Here is a 25860-nt window from a genome sequence, read left to right as displayed (position 1 = left end):
TGGTTCCACCTATTGATCTGCCTAATAATGAATATGGCTGCTAGAATATCTTGGCCTTCTAGCAACCTAGTGTTTACCAAAAAGCTATCATGACTACCACTCTGGGGTAGGGTGCAATCTCTCAGACAGATTGCACTATAATAGGATGATGGTCAGAGAGAGACATCAACCACACCATCACTGAATTGCCCTGACTATCCGATGTGAAGGAGAGGAAATCCTTATCAACATAGAACTTGTCAAGCCTGCAATAAATCCTATTGTGTCCTTTTAGATGGTTACACCATGTGAACCATATACCCTTGTGGATATGTTTCAATCCTTCCAAGGGGTCAAAGAACCTCCTAATACTATGTGAATACTCTGCATCCTATTCTAGTGCAACCTCTCACCACCTTTCCATTCCATACCAACTCCCCCCATCTTGTCTACCTGGTTCTCTATCATGTTGAAGTCTCCCCCATAATCTAGGGGATATCTGGAAATGTGAATATCCATTTCCACAACTCTGATCTATCTCAATAGTCATTGGGAGCATAAACAGAGAAACCTCCAAAAATGGAGTTATCGAGCTTAAAGGAGACCCACACCGCTCTATTACATGGGGAATGTCCAAAGTTGAGAATGGAGTCTCTCCATTTAGCATTGACTAGGAGCACAATCCCTCCTTTCCCTTTGTCATGCTTGGTAAAAAAATTAACATCTCTCCATATAAAGTCTAGATTTACCTCAAGTGTGAACTTCACTGCTTTAACTTCTTGCAACATGACCAGATCAGCATCTCTATGTTGGTTGAGGAGCCTCCTAATGATATGCTTCCTGTCGGGGGGATTCAATCCCCTAAACGTTCCATGATATGAGCTTCATCAACAACAAGAGAATGATTTTAGCTCTTTGGCAGTTCTAAAGTTGTTAAAGCACTTAGGGAGCTTAGTTTTCCCATCAACCTTTTTGGGAAGGGGAGAGATTTTGTTTTCAGATCCCCTAGGTTGTCCCCTTTTTCTCCTAGGTTGAGGATTAGGCCCATCGTTGTCCATATGTTCCAATTCACCTCCTTCAATTTCACAATCATACAAGGAGTCATTGCCCTAGTCAATCTCCCCAGTTGCAACTGAGAAGTTAGAGGTCAGCTCAATCTCAGCCTCGGATTCCCGATCACCCACATTATTAAGATCTTCAAAAAGACCAAGACTGAAGAGGGTCGAGATACTGTTAGGGTTAGCTTTACCAATAGGGGGGTCAGCAATAATGATCTTGAAAAAACCAGAATCTGCATAATCAAAAATTAACATGAGAGGATGAAACCGTCACATCAATGGGAGGAATGGGGAGCGGAAATCCCTCTTCCCTACGGGGGTCTAGAGTCTTTGAAGGCTCACCTGACTCTGCTATTATTATTGGAGACTCTACTAGGAGATAATATTTATTAGAGACCTTAATAGAGTTCGGATCACCGAGGGAAGGGGGGGGTAGAATCCCCCCCCCCCCTACCCATCTCATTGCTATGGCGGTCCAATCCCTCGAATTCTCAAACCATAGATTTAACAAGGAAGTTTTGTTAACATTACCTCCAAATTTAACCTCAAGCGGAGCGTCGAGCACATCATCATCCATGGGGGTTGCGATAAGCTCTTGCACAACGAGATTGGTAGCGAACTTATCCTCTCTGTGCTTCACGACATTTCTAATTTTTTCAAGAGCCAATTGTTGGGCGTTCTTCTTTTTATTCCTCTTGGCTTTAGGCACAATGAATTTGAAACCGTCATTTTGGGCTTCAACCATTTGAGAGATGGCTTCAAACACAGTGTAGTGGGGGGGAGGGTTTGCAATAAAGGTGTCAAAATCCACATTGATGTCCAGCATGGGAAGCTCTTCATGAGAATCGGAAATCACCTTGTTGGTTGTCTCCCTTAATGAGTCCAATTTGGCAATCAAAGGGGAAGAGTCTTTGGAAATGGGGGTAGAAGGAGGAGGGTCCTTCTTTTGGCCATTTGAAATCATCTAATCATCCTTAGGGATTCTCAAGGCACCTCTTTTGGAGACCAAGATAGGGCAATTCCTCTAGATATGCCCTTCCCTTCGATATAGGAAACAAGCGTTGATCCCGCCTAGGGTTTCAATGAGGTAGGTAATCGGCTCCTCATCGATTTTAATATCAATGAATCTAGGAATGTCACAACCTGGGTTAATAGACACAAGAACCCTGACATCCAAATGAGGGATGAGGTTGGGATAGTTGTCTATTTGGATGACTCTCCCTATAGGTTAGATAATTTGAGGAATGAAGTTCCACAACAGAGGCAAGAAATTTTAATCTGCAACCATCTAGGGCATGAAAGATCCAAAATCTCATCACTAATTGCATCATGAGACCAATTTAGGGCACGAAACGTACATTTACCAACCGCCTAGAATTATTTCTTAACGACCTTTGCCTGAGATTTATGATCCTTGAAGAAAACAATAAACAAACCTTTCTGGATCATGTGACAATGAAATATGAAACCCGAGTTTTTTTATTCCAAATATTCTTAAACCAATCATCTAAAAAATTTCTAGTAGGACATTTATCAACATTAACAATGGCAAATAAAATTGCTATATCCTTTAACCTACTCTTCTCCAAATCGATTGCTTTAACCATTAATTCATTAGGAACGACAGACAAAGAGCCAAGGGAGGGCTAGGGCTCTTACCTCGTTGCCTTCGTTCGCCATCGCACTCTGAGTCTGAAGAACTTACTAGCACAAATTTAGCAGCGTCTAGAACAGAGAATGATGAGTCTATTACGGCTTCTTTGAACGATTTTCCATTAAATTCATTATCATCCCTCTTGGATCGTCCCCCATTGGGGCTCATGTGCGGTCACACGCGCAGACTGCAAAGAGCGCACAAACAATGAAATAAATGCAAAAAAATATGTGGAGAGGAAAAAAACCTAGGCATTACAGACGTGGAGGAGGTCTTACCTCCTCCTCCACAAATAGGGGTCGACCCCTCACCAAGCCCTAGCAATCGAGTGTCAGGGAGGAGTTGCAGTCGTTCTTTCACTATGCAACCTATTTTATATATATATATATATATATATGCTGAGAGATATCCTTCTCGAGGCGCCTATGATCAATTTTATATCCAAAGTCAAATAGGCACCTCAAGAAGGATGTCTCTCGACGTATTTTATATATGATATTAATATATATAAACTTAACCCTAATTGAACTCTAATCCTATTTTATCTCTAACCCTAACAATGATGTAAACCTTAGCCTTGACCATAATAGTAACCTTAACCCTAACCCTAAACATAAACTTAACCCTAACACTAATACTAACACTAAACCCTAACCCTAACCGTTACCTAACCATATTCCTAACAGTAATCCTAAATCCTAACCCTAACCATAATTCTAACCTAAATTGAAGCCTAACCTTGATGTGAACCCTAACCATAGCCATAATAATGATGTAAACCTTAACTCTAACCATAATACTAACCTTAACCCTAACCCTATCTGTAACCATGATATTGACCATTATATAAAGTTTTATATTACCATCAAATAAAGTCTAATATATCTTACATTTTAGTATATGCTTTAATTTTGCAACACATATATATTTATTTAAAATGCTCTAAATGCATATATAAAATTCATATATCTTTGCATAATAATATTATAATATTATAATAATATAATATAATTCAATTCAAGAAAAAGATACTATATAATTATATATTGCATTTATTTTATGTTTTTCATGTCGTGCCACGCAACTGCCACTAGCATATATATCTTAAATTTTAATTTGATCCATATAAAATACGCCGAGAGATATCCTTCTCAAGTGCCTATTTTTAATCAATTTTATATCCTAAAGTTGAAAATCTATATAACCTTCATAAGCAGAAGTTGGAAATTGAAGCCTCCTCGTGGCAGATGTCTGGCCTTGAGGACATGGATAGGGGTGCTCCACTTATAATAGATACCATTACCAATGCCTCTAATCAGGGCCTTGAATTGTCTGCATGTAGGGGTCCTACTGAAATTAAAACTGATGAGATCTATCATTCTACCCTAGATATGGAAGCCGGTGGACTTAACCCTACTGTGGATGAGATCTTAGTAGATCCTCTAGGTGCATCCAATGGCTCAGAGGCCTCTCGGCGAGACCCTAGTAGTAGTACCTATTGTACTTCTAGCACCCTTATTGATGCCCTAAATGCAGAGAAAACTGTTACACAAGACAAGGGGATCAACATGGACCCCTTCACTCCTGGATACACTAATTTTGAACGAGGCTCGGTAGAAACACAGGAAGGGTTTACTATGGTCAAACATAGGAAGTCTAGAAGGAAGAGATCCCCCAAGAATAGTAAAGATAGTGCCTCTAGGAAGGAATCCCTTGGCCCCGAACAGATATCTGAGGCAAAGAAAAAGAGAGGTAGACTCTGCTCCTCTATTGCATTTGATGCTAGCAATATCACAAATAAAGAGGAGTGGCCTAAATGTTTTGAGGGATTTAAATCCCAAACAGACCCTACCCAACAAAGTGAGCCATGCTGAAAACAATCTCTTGGAACATCAGGGGCCTTGAGGCTCCTGATAGGAAATATATCATCAAAAGATTCCTTAATGGACATAAAGACGTGGATTGCCTCCTTCAAGAGCTAAAAGTTGTTGGCTTCACCCTGCAAATTGGCCTTAAATGTATTTGGAGGGAGGCTACATCCTTTCATATTGATCATACCAATGGGTAAAGGTGGTACAACCATATTACTTAGTCCTAGATGGGATAGCAAAGTGATCAACTAGGGGCAATCCCCCTGTGCCAGGGCTATCTGGGTTTCTATTCAGCTAGATGACCAAAAGTTTGGAATCTGCTATGTGTATGCCCCTAATGACTATAGAGAGAGGGGGGAACTGTGGAACTAGCTAGCGGGATTGGAAGACGTCCCTTGGATTGTGGGGGGTGACTTCAATAAGATTGAATTTCCCAATGACAAAAAAGGAGGCAACAAGTTTGAATGGAAGGGTTTGGAAAGGTTGCAATGGGACAGAATGATCAATAGACTACATCTTGTTGACCCCATTCCTGGAAGGAAAGGCCAACTGAACACTGTATGGTTCACCTGGTGTAATTACCAACAATTGAATAAGAGAATCTATTGTAGGCTGGACAAACTTTACTTCAATAAAAACCACTTTGGTATTGGTAAAGGAGCTAATGGAGATCACTACTCTGACTCCCCATACACAATGTCAAACCACCACCCCATACTAATGGGAATAGACCTCTCCCCCTCTGGTCACCCCCCCTCTTCAAGACCTCCTTCCTTCACATTAAACACTAGGATCTTGGAGGATGAGGATCTCTGCTCTTCCCTGGCCTTCATCAGACTTTTTAATATGAAAGAGCAGAACCGACTCTCTAATATTGATAAATGGAATTTGAACATTAAAAGTTAGACCACCCTCTGCCAAACAGTGGGGAAAAAGAAAGCCAAGGATGCCAAGCGGGTTGAAAGGATGCTTCAGGAATATCTTTGTAATGCAGAGATAAATCTTCAAAACTCGCCTAATGATGAAAGCCTTACTAACACCCTAGTGTCAATCAAAAACCACCTTAGGAAGATCCAGAATGAGAAAATTAGAGGGTTGAAAACCAGGACCAAATTAAATTGGTTGGACTCGGGAGACAAGGGCTCAAAAGTTTTCTTCCAATTGCTTAAGGTCAAAGAGGCAAAAGAGAACATCAATGCTATCTGGGATAACAATACCCATATTACAGACTCGGAGGAGATCCTAAAGTGCTTCACCCAGTTCTACCAAAATTTATTCACTGTAGAAAAGTTAAATGATGAACATAGGGCTGCCAGAGTGCTCATTAAGGAATTGATCCCACATAAGCTAATGTGGAGGATTACGAGTTTGTAGGAAAACCCATCTCAAAAGAGGAAATTGAAAAGGCCATCTCCTCAATGGGCAATGACAGATCCCTTGGACCAGACGGCTTTCGGTGGAATTTTACAAAAAGAACATTAGGTGGATTGTTGGTGACCTCCACAACCTATATCTGGAAGCTATTAATAAAGGAACCTTGGGCAAAGAAATCAACCAAGGGATTATCAAGCTCATCCCTAAGGAGGGGGACAAGACATTGCTAAATAATTGGAGGCCTATCACGCTATTAAATGTCTCCTATAAGATATTGGCCAAAGTGGTGGCTAATAGGCTGATTAAAATCCTTCCAAAGATAATCGGCCCCACCCAAACAGGATTTGTTAAGGGCAAATATATCCTCGAAAATTTCATAACCTGTTGAGAATCTCTCGAGTGGGCTAAGGACTCAAGACAGAACGGGGCCATGTTGTTGATTTGACTTTGAAAAGGCATATGATAGGATAGAGTGGAGCTTCATAATTCAGATGTTAGTAAGTTTGGGATTTCCAAAGACATTCTGTAGGATAGTTCAAACATTACTCTGTGAGGACAATGTTGTTGTTGATGTAAATGGAAACAAATTTGGTAATATTGTTCTTTCCAAGTCAATAAGACAGGGCTGCCCACTTGCTCGGGCCTTATTTGTGTTGGTTGTTGATGCTATGCACTATGTTCTTAAGGATTGCAATATAACCCCCAGGGTCAAAGGCATCTCTCTACCTAATAAAGAGAAAATCATCAATGTTCAGTTTGCTGATGACACAACTATTATTTTAACCTTGGAAGAGGAGAACTTATCCTCTTTGTTGTACAATATTGAAATATTTTGTAAGGTCTTAGGCAACAAAATTGCTCTCCATAAATCTACCTGGCTAGGATGGACTGATTCCCCTCCTAACTAGATGACTAAATTTGACTTGAAATGGGGAGGACCGAACATGATCACTAGATATCTGGGTATCCCTTTCTCTGTCTCCCCGAATCTGAAAGAAATGTGGGAGTGGTTCAGGAATAAGGTGGATAAAAAACTCACCAAATGGAACAGGAACTTCCTCTCCCTAGCAGGTTGGTTTTAGGTCTATCAAAAAATCTTGTCGTCATTAACATCCATTGCTCCTCAGCCTGGTTGTTCAGTAATTACCAGCTCAATTATCTTCAAAAACAAATCAGGAAATTTCTATGGTCGAATGGGAAGGGGAACAGGAAGCAGCATGCTGCAAAATAGGAGTGGTGTGTTAGATCTAAGATGCAGGGGGGTATGGGCCTCAAAGACCTCAAAATTCAGGGCATTGCCCTAGCTGTCAAGTGGATTTTTAAAGCCCTTGATGGCAATGAACCTTGAAAAGTTCTGATCAAACATAATATACAGCGCTCCACCCCTAAAAAGGCAAAGAATTGGAAGAACTTGCCCATGTGGGCCCTGATTGCTAGTAATTTTGAGATCTCTCCTATGGGATCAGAAGTCTTCAAGTCTATATGGAGGGCTTGGAACCATGTCATACAATTCATCAGTAATAGGGGCATTGTTGATAATACGGGTTCTCTCAACTTGGGCAGATCTACATGGTGGAATACTTTACATAATGGAAAGCAGCTAGCTTGCCTTCAAGGATGCTCTGCCTTGAAGTGGCACAACTTAGGACTGGTTACTTTTGAACACATCCTGAAAGACGGTTCCCTGATCTCTTGGGATGCCCTTAGCTCAGAATTCAACCTCCCCGTTTCCCAAGACAGAACCTACAATGTCCTCAAGACTGCACGTGAACCCATCCTCGCCTCACCTGCCCCTTCTTTACTCTCCCCAATCTCCTCCCTTTGTTGGGGCGATGGCTCTCCCCTCCCTCTAATGAAGGCCAAACTGATCTACTCTGCCCTTGCTGACTCGGAAGATATCCTAACCCATCTCAACAATATCTGGAACCTCACCTGGGATTCTAAAATGTTGCACTCTAATCTCTTGAGATTCTGGTCTGCTCTGACTGAACCAAAAAAGAAGTTCTTTGCCTGGAAACTTTTGCTTCACAAGCTCCCTCTTAAGGACAATAATGGCAACCCCCTATTGTGTAAATTGTGTCGTCTCCCTGAATCTGTGCTACATATTTTTTTTGAATGTCATTTCGTCAAAGAGGTGTGGAAATTGTTTGGTTTTTCAGTTGATAATAAATGTCTTTCTATTGATGAGGTGGTACTTGGTTATATTGAAGGTGGCAAGAAATGTGCTAATCTCTTTTGGTCTATTCTCTCTTTGGAAACTCTTTGGATCATTTGGAAATCTAGGAATGATGATGTGTTTATTGGAAAGGGTAGATACCTCATTGAGTCTCTTAGGAGACTCATTCGTTACCTTGTTGCTATGCAGGTCACTGTGGTTCTACGACTTGACGAGGACAAATTTGACAGATGGTTGAATGATGGAACAACACATGTCTTCATCCGAGAACTGTCCCATGGGTTCACTTGGGACCGAATGGGAAGCAACAAGTCACTCTTTGAGCAGGTGCTAATGAGATTTATGCAGGAGATGGAGGCAAAACAACAGAGAGAAGATTTCATTCAGATGGAACTAGAAGGACTGCCTACCCGCCCCTATAGAGATCAGTTTGTCGAAGGAAATGTACTGGTGTGGTGCGAGGGAGAGTTAGGATGGACTACGTGGCTCCCCCCCTTGGGAGATAATATTGATCCTGACTCCTTCCTCTTTAGTTAGTTGACAACATGTTTCCTCCATGATATATTTTGTATATGGGACATCCAACTCTATAATTTTGTGATTCAGCCGCAACCTTGTGTATAATGGTCACATGATATGGCCCGTTGGCCTTCCCACCATGGTTTTTTGTCACTATGAGATCTATCTGCCAGCTAGCTATGTGTTTTCTAGCCTAATCTGCTGAATTTTGTAATGATATTTTATGATACTTAATACAAAAAAATAATCTATATAATTTAAAGCTTTCTATTAAAAGTCAAATTAAAATGAATGTTATCTTTCTATGAATGCAGAATTTTAGCATTGAATTTTCTTCGCATTTTTAACTTGTATAGAATTTTAGTATTATGTTCATTGACAAGTGTACTCGAATATTTATGCCCTAATAGAGACATTGCAACAGTATCTTTCATCAAATAATGAAGATGAAGAGGGGTCTTTGTCGTTTGCGGATGTGATGAATTCAAAATGTATGAGTTTATAGTGAAGGGGAAGAAGCCATGACTAGACCAAGTGCTCCTTTCCGCACCTTATGCGGGCAAGACCCACGACAATTTCATTATTTGGGCACGGAGGTACCATCGGAATTAATGCTGGACAATGCATAATGACCCTACATGAAATACATTGAATCATATATAAATTTAAAATTTTGTTGAAAAAAATTTAATTCTACGTTTTCATTGGTCAAATTAATTAGAAAATAGAATATTAATAAATGAAGTCTCCAAAGAAAGAACTAAAAAAAAAATTTATTAATTGAAACTATTTATGTTACCAATGTTTTTAGGCATATAATATCTTAAATTTTGACATACAATAAATTGAAACTATTTATGTTACCAATGTTTTTAGGCATAAAATGTCTTAAATTTTGACATACATTAAGCAACTGACGGTGGTCATTTTCAGTGAGAAGGAATTTTTTTATAATACATCCGAGTCAAAATAATTAACCGAATGCACTTTGCGTGGAAAGAGACAAATAACTAAAATATACTTCATGTACTTCAATTCTTTGTAAATTATGTAAAAAAAATTTATAAGTTTAATTATATCATTACAGCTCAGTTTTTTTAAATTTTAGAAATATATTTAACTAAAATTTATACATCTTTTGTCAATAGTATTGGGAAAATTAATTAAACTTATATAACCCTCTCAAGTTCAAGTGCTGCAACTGGGACATGTTGCCAATGGTATTGGGGAGGTTATTTAAGCTACTACACCCTCTCAAGTCTAAGTGCTTCAGCTGTGATAGGTTGTCAATGGTATGCGGGAGGTTATTTAAGCTTTTACACCATCCCAAGATCAAATGCTGCAACTGTGCCAGATTGCCAATTGTATTGGGGAGGTTATTTATGCTTTCACACCCTCCCAAATTCAAGTACTGCAGCTGTAACAGGTTGGCAATGGCATAGGGGAGGTTATTTAAGTTTTTACACCCTGCCAAGACCAAGTGTTGCAGATGTGACAGGTTGCCAATGGTATGGGGGAGGTTATTTAAGCTTTCACACCATCCCAAGTCCAAGTGCTGCAGCTGTGACAGGTTGCCAATGGTATTGGGAAGGTCATTTAAGCTTCCACACCCTCCCAAGTCCAAGTGTTGCAGCTGTGACAGGTTGCCAATGGTATCGGGGAGGTTATTTAAACTTTTACACCGTCCCAAATCCAAGTGCTGCAGCTGTAACAGGTTGCCAATGGTATTGGGGAGTTTATTTAAGCTTTTACACCATCCCAAATCTAAGTGCTGCAGCTGTGACAGGTTGCCAATGGTATCAGGAAGCTTATTTAAGCTTTTACACCATCTTAAGTCTAAGTGCTGCAGCTGTGACAGGTTGCCAATGGTATCAGGAAGCTTAATTAAGCTTTCACAACATCTCAAGTTGAAGTATTGCAGCTGTGACAGGATGCCAATGGTATCAGAGGGGTCACTTAAGCTTTTACACCCTTCCAAGTCCAAGTGCTGCAGATGTGACAGATAGCCAATGGTATCAGAGGGGTTACTTAAGCTTTTACACCCTCCCAAGTCCAAGTGCTGCAGCTGTGACATAGTAATAAGTGAAAATAAAATAGAAAGGCAGTCAACTCGATGGCAGAACCGTAGTTGCATAATCTTCAATTGCTTAATGGTACCCACAGATCTAGAGTGTCGTTGCTTCTTTATTGCTCTATTTATCCCAATATCAAGTTGACAACGTTCCATCCGTAAATATCAAATTTGGAGGAAGCATGGCTAGTGTCTTTTGTCATGGACAGATCCTCCAAATGAAGATAGCGAACATTGGATTGCCTGTACAGCATTTCTAGGCTTTGCGGATACCCTCCATGGAGTCGAAGGCGAGAGCAATTAATGCTGTTTGATATGGTGCTTGAATGTGCAACCCCCCATAGTTGGGTACCCTCTTTCTCTTTTTCAGCAATACTTCGCCCCATATCTCGCAAATGGTCATGCATATGAAATATACCTCCTTCGTCAATCTTTATCAATAACTTCATTGACAGATTAGAAACGGCAGTGTATACCCTCTTGTACAAGGATTTCCAGAAAATGATGGGACGTGTTTTTTCTTCTCCAATGAAAAAGAAAGCAATGTCCAGGAATATTTCCTTTTCATCATCGGTAAGAGCATTATAACTGATGTAAAGCCTGTTGTGTATTTCTGGGTGGAGGGTGATGTTATCAAGAGCTTCCTTCCAGCACCCTGTGTCATTCTCCTTATCATACAATAAGGATCCAATCACTTCCAATGAAAGAGGATGCCCCTTACAAGCTTCTGCTATTTTTTTGGACAGATCTTCATATCTCGGACTCGGAGCTGCTCTCAGAAAAGCGTGCCAACTAAATAACTGGAGGGCTTCAGCTATATCCAATCCGCTAATCTCATGGATGCATTTGGATGAGACCTGAGCAAGATTGAGAATGTGTTGGTCTTTAGAAGTGATAATAACTCTGCTGCGACAGTCCAGCCAATCCCCAATCAAAGCATGCAATTGTTGAACAGCATCTACATCATCCAAAACAAGCAGCACACGCTTTCCTCCCAAACGATCTCTCAACAGAGATATGCCCTCATCAACACTGTACACCTTTCCATCATATTTAGTTAACTTCTCAAGAATTTGATTCTGCAAATTTGTCAGGCCTCTGGATTCTGCAGCAGTGGTGCGGACATCAGCTACAAAGGAAGCAGCTTCAAAATCAGTATAGACTTGATTGTACAATGCCTTGGCAACTGTGGTCTTGCCAATACCACCAATACCCCATATTCCAATTTTAACCACTTCATCCGCTGAATTGAGAATTAATTTCTGAATAAGAGCATTCTTCACGCTGTCAATTCCCACCGGATGATTGGCAACTTGTAATGGCACTCTGTCCAATGTCTTGATGAGGTCATTCACCACCCTCTTTACCAATCGAGCTTCATAACTGCAATGGCCACAGTATGTTAATAAATATTAAATATTGAAAAAAAACAATTATGTTGAAAAAGTAATTATCATGTTATTTTTGTGGGTTTGGTTTTATTATTTTTACTTTCAATTGATTTTCTAACGGTCATTATAAATTAATCAAATCTAATGGTCATTATAAATTAATCATATCAAAATTACAGATAGAATAAGAAATTAAAATTTAAGTAGTAATTTTTAAGATATAAATATATAAAATTTAAATTTATATAATTACATTTCAAAATTTGTTCACTAAAAATTGAGAGGACGTATAAATGTTATTTATTATTTATTAATTAATCAAATAAAAAATTACAATTAGACTAATAATTTTTTGTCAATTAAAAAATAAATTATTTTTAAAAATTTAATAAAAATTAAAAATATATAAGATGATATAAACATACAAATAAATTTTAATTTTAAGAAGTTAAAAATTTTAAACAAAGATGAATTTTGTCAATATCTTTCAATGAGTAATAGATTTAAAATAATAAATTGTATCTACAATTAAGATATGATTAATGAAATGAAATAGACATAGACATATAAACATTGTGTAAGGTCAAATAGTAATACTAATCCATTTAGATTTATTTGTTGTTTTATGAGCTTCCTTATAATAGACTATATACTACATACTCATATTTTGTAGCTTCCTTAAATACTAAGCAAGATAATATTGTCATGCTTATTGTGCCTTGTTTGTTGTGCCTTTCCATATCTTATTGCATACATTGATTTTCCCCACATGGAGGCATATTCCTTCTGATCTAACCATTTCTCTTATGGTTTTTTACCTCTCCTCACTGATTGTTGTGCCCTTGCATGCATTCCTTATTCTTGTGTTTTCTCATACCTTACCACATCAATATCTTACCATTATCTTTGTCTACTTTTATTCCCTATGATTATCCACCTATACTCCTATCTTCCATATTTGATGATGATCATCACATCCTTATGCTACTTTATTTTTCTCACATGTTTATGCTATCTCACTCGTGTGCCTTCACATGCCTTTATCCTATGCTTAGTTGACTCCTATGCTCATTGCTCACACCTTTTGTTGTCATATTATGCTTTCATTACTATATTATCCTATTAGATTGGGGGCACCATGGTTCCCCATGTTATATTGTGCTTCCATTGCCACATCTTGCCCTAGAGCTATCCTACTAGATTGAGAGGCAACTTGTGTTCCCTACTCCTCCCTATGATATCATTACTTACCCTTTTACATCAGACAACATCATGCTTTCCCCCTTCTTACTTTGAGATTATATCTAGATCTGTGTTACCACTAGCAGCCTATTGTCTTACCTCAACCATTATGTGCTCATGACTTGGATGCCACAACGGGGATATATGCTTAGCCTTGTGTCCTATATACTAATACGAGTATTTTTTGGCCATTGAGTGCCACATCACAATTTCCATTTGTTCGGGCAATCTTATTATTTGATATCACCTCCAACCAATGTGCTTACTCATGAGGAGTCTTAGGCTTAATCATTCATAAGTATTTTAATAATCTTGAAATAAGGTTTAATATAATGTCATATAAAAAAAGTAATAAGTGACTTCCTTTGCTAGTTATTCAATTGTCATTAAATTTTAAATAAACTTTAATATCTCTCAAAAGCCTTTTGTAGTTCAATTGATTGAGTACAATTGATGAAGATGATGGTATATGATATAGAAATCATCCACCAAGATTCAAACACTTAGAGACTCTATATAAAGAAAGAAATATCGACATCTATGTATTTCAACCTGTTTCCATATATTAAAAAAATAAAATAAAAAATCCTATTTGAAAGAGTGTTGGAATTCAATTAAGACAAGTCGATCACATTGAAGATGCGAAGGTGACCTTGCTGCTTCTATGCATGGCACGTTTCAGGAAGAGTTCACATACATTGTTCCTATGTATTCAAGCATCTTCAGGAGTGCAAGTTTTACAGGGGTTAGACTCTGCAATGATCTATTAAAGGAGTCTCACAGTTGGGCGAAAATTTTAATCAAACTGTTCGACAGAGTTTCATGCAATAGTAAGAAGAGTTCAGCTGGATTGAGATCAAGGAAATAATTCATTGATTCCTTTTAGGAGATGTAGTACACCCTGAAGCAGAGAAAATTTACGCAATGTTGGAAAAGTTAGATCAGTTGTTGAACGCAGTAGGGTATATTCCTGATACACGCTTTGCCCTACACGATGTATGTTTAAATAAGGCAGATGTGTTTGCAAGTGGCAGCGAGATGCATCCCATATCTCGAGTTTTCGGTACATGCCTTTTGACAACTATCCATCAGATATTACAAGGTAGGAAACAACAGTATGAAATCTCTTGTGGGCACTGTGCAGACTCAAGAGAACTCCATATAGTTAAGCACCTGTTCATTCAATGCAATACAGAGATTCCTGGGTTGAGATGTCATGAAATTTGTGAGCAGCAGAGACTTCATGAAGTTTGTAGATACCCTAACCAGTATTGTAATGTTTGAGAAGTATAAAACCTATTCAAGGCACAGAACCATGAAACCTTGGAAGGGTTCAAAGATTTAAACTTGTGGAATACCCTAACCAGTATTGTGAGGTTTGAGAAGTATAAAACCTATTCGAGGCACAGAACCATGAAACCTTGGAAGGGTTCACACTTCAAAGACTTAAACTTGTGGATACCCTTGAACCAGTATTGTGAGGTTTGAGAAGTATAAAACACAGAACCATGAAACCTTGGAAGAGTTCAAAGATTTAGACTTGTGGAAACCCTGCACAGCTATGGAAAGTCACAAAGACTATGTGTCTGGTCTGTGAAGAAGTACCTAGAATAAGCATACAATAGAAGAGGTTACAAAGACAGTTTTAGGGGACTCCCAAACCTTGCAAAGTCAATGAAGTCTTCTAAAACACCACCAAGGCTTGCATGATTCATTGATTAGTTTTGGTGGAGACCTATGAACAGGCAGAAAGTGTAGCAACGGTATGTTGATCAACCACAAGGAAATAACCAGATCAATAAATCACTTGCTCACATCGGCACACATACTCTCTTGAAGAGCTGCTTTATTTATGGATCCATTGAGAAAGCAGGGCATGGTTTCTCAACTCAAACTTTGCATGATATAGCAGCAAGGGCACATGGAAATCCATCTTTATCGGGGTTACCTGCAATTCTGTAGAGTCGTCTCAGATTTTATCATTCACAGTACAAATCGTATTGGTGTAGGACAGATGAGAAGTATGGATCTATCCAGGAAAATACTAAATTTGCACATTCCATTCCAACCCTTCTACGGTTTTCAAAATTTAGGAAGAATCATTGGTGACCACAGAATTCCAAAGCATTTTTTTAATGACAGAAAGTCCTGGCATGGCTTACAATGCTCAAGCTGAATGGAGGAGACTTCCACTGGTGCTGCTACGGATGTCCTACAATTTTACCAATCAGTAGGATGGCTCGTGCTCTAATATTGGCGTGCTTCAAATCACAACTTGCCCCACGAATCTTGGCTCTGATAATTTGGGAAGCTTCCTGGGCACATGCAAATTTTGCTACAAATGGTCAAACACTCAATAGACATGGCACTTTTGTTACAAGTTTTTGGTCACTCTTGGAGGGAATTGTTTTGATAGTAAGGGTTCTTTATTTGATAATTTCATTCAGTTCAGCTATTGTTCTTGCTCCATTTGCAGATATATCTGGGGGGAGGAAACAGCTGTGGTTGCAGCTTGTTCAAAAAACTTTGGAGAGAGCCGGGGCTGCGCTTATCAAGTGAGGCCAATGGGCAGCTACAGGTCCAGATCTTTTTCCGAAAGATTTGTGAAATGAGTTGAAAAAACTGCATACACAAGTACCAGCACTGGCACATAGATTCTTATATACACGTCAAACTATAGAAAAAGCTCTTGGCCGTAAGATTGATGAATTTTTTTAAGATTTTGAAGAGGAACCTGTGGCTATTAAATTTCGATATCCTGGTCAGAAGGTAAAGCCTATGATGTGGAAGGCAATGAATACCCAAAGAGTTATAAAGTGCACTCACCCAAATTGTCAGATGAGAAAAACTTGAAAAGCTCTCATGATGGACAAATAACAGAGATTTTTCTATAAGGTTAAAGAGTGTCCACGATCACCCTAAACATCGAACCAGTCGTAGATCAGCAATAGGTGCTATGCATGTAAAATAGGATGAAGAAGAGATAAATGAAGGCTTTAGAAGCATTGTGAAAATTGAAGATCCATCATTAACAATGCAAGGACAAACCTCCAATCATCCAGAGTCAACAGGTACCCCAGATAATGGTAGGGTAAAGGTAAATCATTGGAGAAAGAAAGGAAGCAGTTTGAAAACGAGTCTGATTCAAAGCACAGGAAAAGACTTAAAAGGAAACAGTATGAAGAGGAGTAAGTTATATTAAGGCAAGGTTTCTATAAGGAAGCTATGTATATCTCATCCTTTGGGAAATAAATGGAATCTGTTGAAAACGTGGAAGAATCTAAGTGAAAGAAGCCAGAGCCCCTTCAGCCTCCATCATGTGGCCAGCAATCTGTCCAAGAAAGCCAACAAGGCAACAGAGGTCTTGTTGTAGAAGGCATGTTTCCCTCCATTACCGAGTTCTCATTTGGTGCACCTTCTCAAACTGGTGATGCACATAGAAATAAGGCATCATCAGTTTCTAGATATGAATCAAAGCTGTATATTTTGTAACTCAAGTTGTAAATTCCAAGCATCCTATAGAGACAAAAGGGTTGTATGAAGACAATTCGATAAAAATAGTTATAGAGACCAACTGCAATCTTGAAAAAGAAAATAAAACACTGAAAGAACAAATTTTAAATCTTCAAATTAACATGGAAAGGGAACAACAAGATTTGGTTACTCTAAAACAAGAGTTAGATCGACTAAAAGCAGCTGAAAACAAGGAGCCAACAATGGAGGAAGGAGAAAACTTAATGCAAATAAAGGTGATAGAAGAGGCCAAGTCATGGACACAAATGGTAAGTGGACCAGCAAGTGAGCAGAAAGGAATCATTGAAAAATAAGTCAAACAACTAAGGGAAGAAAAAGATAAACAAAACAAGGCTGCAAACATTATAATTAAAGGTTTGAGGGGCCATAGTTGAACTACTCGCGACTCGGCTCGACTTGCCAAGCCCTTGAGAAAAAAAATCGGCAAAAACTCGGAAAAACTCAGCGAAAAACTCGGCAACATAAAAACATGCTTAATTTTAATAAAAAATGCATTTTTTTTTCAAAATTTAATGAAAAGATGCATCCAATGAATCAATAAATGATAACACAAAAGAATCAAGCTGATTCTAGATATATTTAAATGCAAAGTGTCTACAAAATCGCATCCTCATGAGGAATGCTGATGGCTGGAAGCAAAATAGTAAATAGTTTTTGTAAAACCAAAAGTAAATACATCATTACAAATTACAATTACAACTTCCTCTTCCCAGCTCTAGCTAAAACTATTTACTATTCCTCTTCCTCTTCCCAGTGGAGATCTTCTCAATTCTGAGGGTGAGAAAAAGAGGGGTAGAGAAATAGGTCTAGATCTTGGTGGAGATCTACAAACGCGCAATATTTGAAATTTCATCATTCATACTGATAGTTTCAAACTTTCAACTCTAAAATGTATAATACCAAGATTTCTTCAATGCTAATTATGTTGTTATATGGAGCCTAATCAAATTCGGAGGTTAAATTTTCCCTACTTCCATCAACGCAGTTTCCCCCTATATTTTTCGACGGGGGTTTGGGGGCAGCGCCCCCAAGTTGGGGTCAAGGGGCATCGCCACTTATACTTTTATTATTTTATAAAGGCGTTGGGTGTTATAAAGTATAAGAAAGGAAAAAGACATATTGAAATGCCACTTATACTTAAATGTTATATTTCATGTGTATATTTTGATGAAGAGAATGAAACTAACCTGAAAAAACAAAAATTGATAATTTTTTGACATGTTTGGGCCTTTTTTTAAAGAAACTCGCCGAGTTTTTGCTGCGAGTTAAAGTCAGAAAAACTCGCAGAGTTTCAAAAACTCGTTTTTTGCAAAAAACTTGGCGATTACTCGGCGAGTTTTTGCTGCGAGTTAAAGTCAGAAAAACTCGCAGAGCTCAAAAACTCGGCGAGTTTTTGAAACTCTACGAGTGTGCCATCTATGTGAGGGACTATGTGAGAAAGAGAGAACTATTAAAATAATATTATATCTATTCTATAATGGTCATCTTAGTTGTCGACTTAGTTGGCTTTTTTAGTCCCTTTAGTGTAACTACTACTTTTATTAGAAGGCGTAGTTAGCTTTTTAAGTATTTTAACTTTTTAGTTTCGTGTTGAAGCTTCAGTTTAACGGTTCATTCTTTTTTGAACACCGTCTTGTAAACGTCTATATATACTATATTCGTAAATATAATCATTTAATTATTTTTCATGGTATCAGAACAAGTCAATAATTATAGAGTTTGGCAAATTTAAAAAATAAAATAAAAATCAAGGCCTCCTTCCTGGAATTATTTCCAAAAAAAATTTTAATCAATTATTTTATTAAAATCGTTAGTGAAAATTTTCAAATGTTTTTTTGAAGGTTTTTTTATCTTCCAAAAAATTGTGTGCTAAGGAATCGCATCGCAAGCTCCTTGAAGGGTTGCTGAATTGTGCAAGTTTCTTGTTCTACAAAATCGTGGGGTTTCATTGCAGACTCGAGGCAAGTTGCTCAAGTCGCAACCTATTGTTTTCCTACGTGAAGCCTTCTCTTCTACCACACAAAGGTATTCACAGATTTGTTAACTAGTTCGCGCGATTGTATTTTTTGTGATTTTCTGGTGCAGAATCGATGGGTTCGTGTTTTTACAAACTTTCTAGGTTTTTTTGAGTGTCATGTCCCCACTCTAGCTCAGTCTAGCAGAGACATGTGAGTCAGCTTATTATGGAGTCTTGTAGGTTGACAGGGTTGGACAGAGACCGATATGGTTATTCAGTGTTGGAGACTTGGTGTTCTAGCAGTTATTGATCAGTTGGGAGACATTCCTTGTTTTTAGGAGGCAGTTCCTACTTTTTAGGAGGTTTGATCATGCCCAAGGTTGGGTCTCCATGAGATGCCTCTTTGGGTTCAGTTTCAGAGAGATTGGGCTTGTTTCCTAAATTTTAGGAGCATCCCTAGATTTTAGGGATGAGACTAACAGTGAATCCTTGATTTCCGACTTCAGTCACAGACAGGTGACAGGATGATTTTAGGGTTTGTAATGTCAGTTGGGCATTTTGTGGCTATTTGGGTTATATTTTTAATATTTCCTAAGTTAGCGTTTAATAATTAAATAAGGCTAAGTTGTTAGCCATTTTGGAGTAATAAGGGGATTTTTGGCCTCATCTGGATGCGCATCCTATTGTGTGATAGCTCGTTGGAAAGATCTTGAAATTCTTTAAATCTTTCTCTTTGGTCTCAGGGCAATTCAGTGAGCGGATTTCTGTCTATGAGGAAAAAGGTCATTTTCTAGTAACATGACCACTTTAAAATAAGAAATTATAACATTTCCACTAGACCACACCACTTGGAGACAATTAGGGTTCGATTTGCAATTGAGAGGGGTTATAAGGGGATAGGAGCTTCATTCTATCATCATTTTTTGCATATTTGACAACTTGTATGAATTTGCTCTGGAGAGCAATTTCTAGACTGGGACGCAAACCCCAGGATTAGGATTGGCTGGGACGTAGCCCTCAGCAATCTTTGGCACTGGACTTATAAGGCATTGTGCGTAGTGATTAAGGACAGAGGCATCAATTCTCAGTAGGGTTTCAGCGTAGCCTACCATCTTTCTAGTGGAGACGTGGTTCATTGCAGTTGGAGGAATGCCATTTGCAGCAAATACACCACGTGGTGTATAGGGTATTGCTTGTATTCACTTCCAGTGTATGTGGGGTTGGAGAACATTCTTCATCTTCCAGTTTGACTTCGAATTTGTATGAGAGCTTGGGAAATACATTGGATTCATTGTTTGGCTTTGTAATTCAGACAAATCTGCCTGGTACGATTTGCAATAATTCTGACTTTTGCTGTATACCTCATTTATTTCAGTATTGCTTCATATTTGCTGTTATCTATTCCTTCCTATGCTATAAAACAATCAAAAACACAAAAACAAACAACCCTTTCTGCACTTCTGTCTAGTTCTGTAAGAAAAACTTAAATAAACAGGAAAACAAAATTAAAAATAAAAAATTACAGCAGGTTAACAGCAAAGATCTATCAGGGATCTTTCATTGAGCCACGACATCACTGTTTCGCAACGAGTTTGCAGGTCGTGTGACGTCTTTTTTTTTTGTTTGTAGGCATCTGATTTGAGGGTTTTGTTTTTTTGATTCGCATGTTTTTGGTTTAACTGTTTAGGCGCTCGTATTATTCCTGAGATCTAGGTCTGCATTTGTGTTTTTTGGCGGTGCCTGTTTTTGGTCAAAATTGCAGAATATGTACGTGCAGCGTTTTTTAAGGGCCACAATTTCTGCTACACCCGCGATTTTTCCGCCCAATCCAAGTTTATTTTTCACGTGGCCTTTTTCCTGCAAAATCGTGAGTTTTGTATTCGAGATTTCTATGCAGAGCATCTAAGGATTTTTATTCCGCCGGCAATTTTTTGGTTTTTGTACAATTTTTTGGCGATGGCATCGGGTTTTCTGACTATTTCCACTCATGACAACTCCATTTTTTGTTTGTCCCATCTCTGTTTGGGTTTCATGGGTTTTATTTCTCACGACGGTTTCTTTTTATTTGTCCACGACCATGGTTCTATTCTACGCGATTTCTGGGTTGCAATATGGTTCTTTGCGTCCTTCAAATCAGTGACCTCCTATTTGTGGGTGTCTACGCCCTTCAGACCCGTGTTTCTTTTTGTTTTCGAGTGCTGGTGCATGCCTTGCATCCTCCGTTTTGTTATAGACTTTGTCAGCTCATGGGAGGTTTGTTTTTGCACGATTTTTAGATCATGGTAATGTTTCTAGGTTTTTATGTTTTTTTTCCACAAAAAGTTTTTTAAGGTTTTTAATATTTTTGGAGATTTTTTTATTTTAAGCCATTAAAAATCATGGGAGGATTTTAATATTTTTTTCCTCCAAAGTTATTTTCGAGGTTTATAATTTTTCCATTTAAAAAACTATTTTGGGTTTTCACGATTTTTTCCTGAAAAAATTGTCTGAGGGTTGTTTTCACAATTTTTTCCTCAAAAATTGTTTGTAGGTTTTCACGATTTTTTCCTGAAAAATTGTCTAAGAGTTTTCACGATTTTTTCTTGAAAATTTGTCCATTGGTTTTTTCGATTTTTTCCTCAAAAATCATCTGTAATTCTCCAAGTTCGCATGGGATTTTGTTATTTTAGTGTTTTACCATTTTTTTCCAAAAAAACGATGATTTGTAACCTCAGTTTTCAAGGTTTGACAGTTTTTTACACAAAAATTGTGCTTTGTTGTAGTCAGATTTGGGTTGCACCTGGAGTTGCTAGGGCGAACATATGCAACCATGGTATCTTAGAGTCTGTTTTGGAGTTGCTAGAGCAAACAATGCTCGATACTCTTTTGCAAAAGTTTTTGCTAAAATCGTGTTTATTGCTCTTGGGAGGATTTGCCGATTTTTCCTCAAAATCGTGGTTTCAGGCTCAATAATTTGCGTGTGAGAGTTTTATAATTTGTGTGGGAGGGCTACATCAGGTTGAACCAGAGATTAGAAAATCGCCTTAAACTCGACAAGTCGGAGCCCGAGACATGCTCACCGAGTCTCTCGAGCTCAGACTCGAGCTCAGTCGAGTCTGGTGAGCAAACTCGCCAGACTCACCGAGTTGGCGAGTTTGGCATAAACTCACCAAACTCGGCAAGTCCCAAGCCTCAAACTTGGCCAACATTTAGCTTAAAGAAAGACCAAAAAAAAACATTTTTAATAGATTTTTCAAGTCCGTTTTTTTTGTTTAATTATCTCCTACCCCTAAAAGTGAACTTCATTTCATTCACTTGCAAAAATAGTAGTAAAGTGAGGTGGGAAGAAAAACAAGGGTGCATAGAAGAAAAACCAGCAAGGAGGAAGCTCAAGTTTTCTTCAATTTATCACATCGGGGCTGCATTGTGTTTGGATTTGGTGCATCAAGAGTTGGATAGGAAGAGTTTGCAGCTCATTTCAAGCTTGTTGTAAGAGGTAAGATTTATTTTTTGAAGATTTTTTTGTTTCTTGTATGCAAAAAATTCCATTTTCTATTCATTTATTTTGAAAGTTTTACATTTCCTTCCAAAATCTTTTGTATGTTTGTATGTAGTATGTAGTATTAGTTGTACTATGTAGGGTTGTATGTAGGGTTTGTAAAAAAAAAAAATCAAAGGTAGGGTTTGACAAACCCTACAATTTTATTTTTTTAATTTACAAACCCTACCTTAATTTTTTTGAATGTATGTATTAATTTCATTTTGTATTTGTAATGTTTTATTGCAGCAAACTTTATTTTCTTATTTGCCTCAACTTCAAGTTTCACAAAACTATCCTACAATGTCTACTTCAGCTTCTAGACCCCCCATTAGAAAGGACCCTGCTTGGAAATATCACGAGGATTTTCTTGGGCAAGGAAAGGGGCAAACAAAATGTACATTTTGCAAAACAATATTCCATGGAGGTATATATAGACTGAAATACCATATATTTCTGGTGTGCGTGGACGTGATGCCGAACCATGCCTAAAAGCACTCCCTGAGGCTGTACGTGATTGTTATGTAATGGTTGAGGAAATTGAAAGGAAAAAGAAGCAAAAGGAGGATTGAGCGGCCATTGGGAGAGAGGCAACTTTAGGAAGAGGGTCACAGTTAGGTTGTGTTGGAGGCCCTTCTTCCTTACCTCCATATCGTCCCACTCAGTTTGCTACTGTTGGTGTTGGTGCTTCCGCTTCTACTTCTATAAGTGGCAGTGCCACTGCCACTTCTCATGTTCCTAGCACTAGTAGTTGTAGTGGGAGTGTTAGCATTGGACCTAGGATTCATAAATATAGGTTGGATACCTTCTTTGTGCCTCGCACCCAACTGTCGCTTGAGAGCATGGGTTGGAACAAGGAGGTCCATGATGCTGTTAAAATGGCAGTTGGCAGGTTTTGGGTCTACAACAGTGTTCCATTCTTTGCAGCCAGGGGAATGTTTTATGTTTGATTGTTTTAATTTTTATACTTTGATTCTTCGTTTTATTTTTTCTCGTATATACTACATAGTACATACTTAACTTATCTCATTTAATTTATTTGTGACAAGTCTCCTTATTGGCAAGAAATGGTTGATGCCCTTACCATATGCGGGGCTGGGTTCAAAGCCCCTTCTGAGTCTGATTTGAGGGGACCCATTTTGACTCCATTGATGAATGATGTGAAGAAAGAATTAGGTGAACAACGCCAGATATAGAGCACTAAAGGTTGCACCATCATGACTGATGGTTGGACGGATAGAAGAAATATAACTCTCCTTAATTTTCTTGTTTCTTCCGCAGGTGATTGATTGATTTTAGTTTCATTTAGTCTTTTAATTTTTTATTTTTTATTTAATGATTTATTGAATGATCATTGATCTTGCTTTATTTTTTTATTTCAGGGGGCACCGTTTTCATCAAGTCCATTGATGCCTCCGCCCATTGCAAGAATGCCACCTACCTATGTGAGCAGATAGAGGAGGTGATCGATGAGGTGGTTGAGGAGAACGTGGTACAGGTGGTCACAATGCAACAAATTATGTTGCTGCAAGTAAACTTTTGATTACAAACTAATTTTGTTTGCAAATTAATTACTATTTTGTAACTTCATTAATTACAATGCAACAAATTATGTTGCTGCAAGTAGACTATTGATGGAGAGGCACCCATCTATAGTTTGGACTCCATGTGCTGCCCATTGCATTGACCTCATGTTGGAGGATATTGGAAAACTCCCATGGGTCAAGAGATGTGTAGAAAGGGCGAGAAATGTGTGCAAATTTGTATATAATCATTCATGGGTGTTGGCTCTTATGAGACAATACACAGAGAAGGAGTTAGCTTGTCCAAGAATCACAAGATTTGCCACAAACTTCATCACATTGCAATCCATGCTTCGTTGTAAGTCGGCCTTGAGACATATGATTGTTGGTGAGGAGTGGTCTTCCTCATCCTATGCTGTCACCCCTGCAGGGAAAGATATGGCAAACTGCATTTTTTATGAGGGAGACTTTTGGGTCCCTTGTGATGAGATAGTGAAGGTAAATTTTTTATAAATTCTACAATTGAACTTTTTTGTTTTATAACTTATTCATCATAATCTCTTATTTGCTCATTTTTCTAAATTACACAATATTTTCAATTTTGCAGTTTGTTAAGCCCTTGGTGGTTTTGTTGCGAGTTGCGGATGGAGAAAAGCCCGCAATGGGCTACATATATGAGGGCATGGATAGGGCGAAGGAAGACATCAAATCCGTCTATGAAGGAGATGAGAGCAAGTATGGTCCCATTGGGAAATCATTGAATCATTAGCTTCATTGGCCCATCCATGCAACAGCCTATTATCTGAATCTGGCATTCCATTTTATTCCTTCTTTCAAGGCTGATGTGGAGGTCCTTAATGGGCTATACTCGATCATGGAGAAGATGGCACCTATTGGTACTACTCAGACAGAACTTATTCGAGAGCTACAGTTGTTCTCAAATGCACAAGGGGAGACCTTCTCTCGTCCTATCGCCAAAGACAGTAGGACAACTATGATGCCAAGAAAAATAAATTGTAAGGCTTAATTTTAGTTTTATTGTATATTGTTAAATGAGTTTGAGTGAGACTGATTTTATTTATTTTTCTTATTTCAAACTCAGATAATTGGTGAAGCTTTTTTGGCCCAATGACACCAAATATTCAGAAGTTGGCCATTCGCATCTTGAGCCAACCATGCAACGCATCTGGTTGTGAGCGCAATTGGAGTATGTTTGAGCACATACACTACAAGAGGCGCAATAGATCAAAGAAGCAAAAGTCAGCATGTCGCGATTAATCGTGAATAATCGCGAATCGTCAGAAATGCCGATTTTTTCCCCAAAGTCGAGCCAAAAAATCGTTGACTATCAATCAACGACTTTGGTCGATTAATTGCGGGTAGAACTCTGCAAAATTGTGTTTAAATCGTGTTTAAAAATTGCGAAATATCTGCTCGGCTAAAAAAATGACATAAACCCTAAAAATCACCTATGAAAATAGACAGATTGTGGGTATAGTTTGCATGGAATCAGTTAGGGTTCGAAATTTTTGTCCTTAATTTTTCGTCGGACGTTTTGACCTCTGCGAAACCTTAATGACTTTCTGTATCGCTGAAAATTGAAACCTTAAATATTTTTGTTTGCATTTTGAATAAGAGTCTCACCTTGTCTCACTGTTTCACCTGGGAATCATAAATAAAAAATCGGAAATAACGTTTCTGCAACTGATAAAGCTTGAGAAATACGAGAATAAGCTTTCCGTCGTTTCCTTATTTTTGGTAACTTTATATTATTGAGAACTTTAAATTAAAATCTGAACTCTAAATTAGAAACTATGACATCTAATTTGGGGGATTATAAACTTTATATAGGTATTTATAAAAAAACTTATAAGCGACAATCCTTACATTCATTTATATTATTGTTTACTATATGTTTAATATATAATTAAAAATAATTTAATAATTAACATTATAAAATAATTTGTAAATTAAAATTATTATACATTATATTA

The 25860-nt window shown here is 38.0% G+C and overlaps 1 protein-coding gene across 1 annotated transcript in view; it reads right to left on the bottom strand.

Moving 5' to 3' along the window:
• The window catches only part of LOC131079475 (disease resistance protein RPV1), a 77760-nt gene that overhangs the window by 22064 nt on the left and 29836 nt on the right, over positions 1–25860 (bottom strand). Inside the window, 2 exon segments of the mRNA XM_058017439.2 lie at positions 9952–10696; positions 10837–12085. Coding sequence (XP_057873422.2) covers positions 9952–10696; positions 10837–12085 — 1994 coding nt within the window.

The sequence above is a fragment of the Cryptomeria japonica genome, chromosome 8 (genome assembly GCF_030272615.1).
Source record: "Cryptomeria japonica chromosome 8, Sugi_1.0, whole genome shotgun sequence".
Lineage (NCBI taxonomy): Eukaryota > Viridiplantae > Streptophyta > Pinopsida > Cupressales > Cupressaceae > Cryptomeria > Cryptomeria japonica.
The sequence above is the reverse complement of the archived record's forward strand: the minus strand, read 5'-3'. Positions and strand labels throughout refer to the sequence as shown.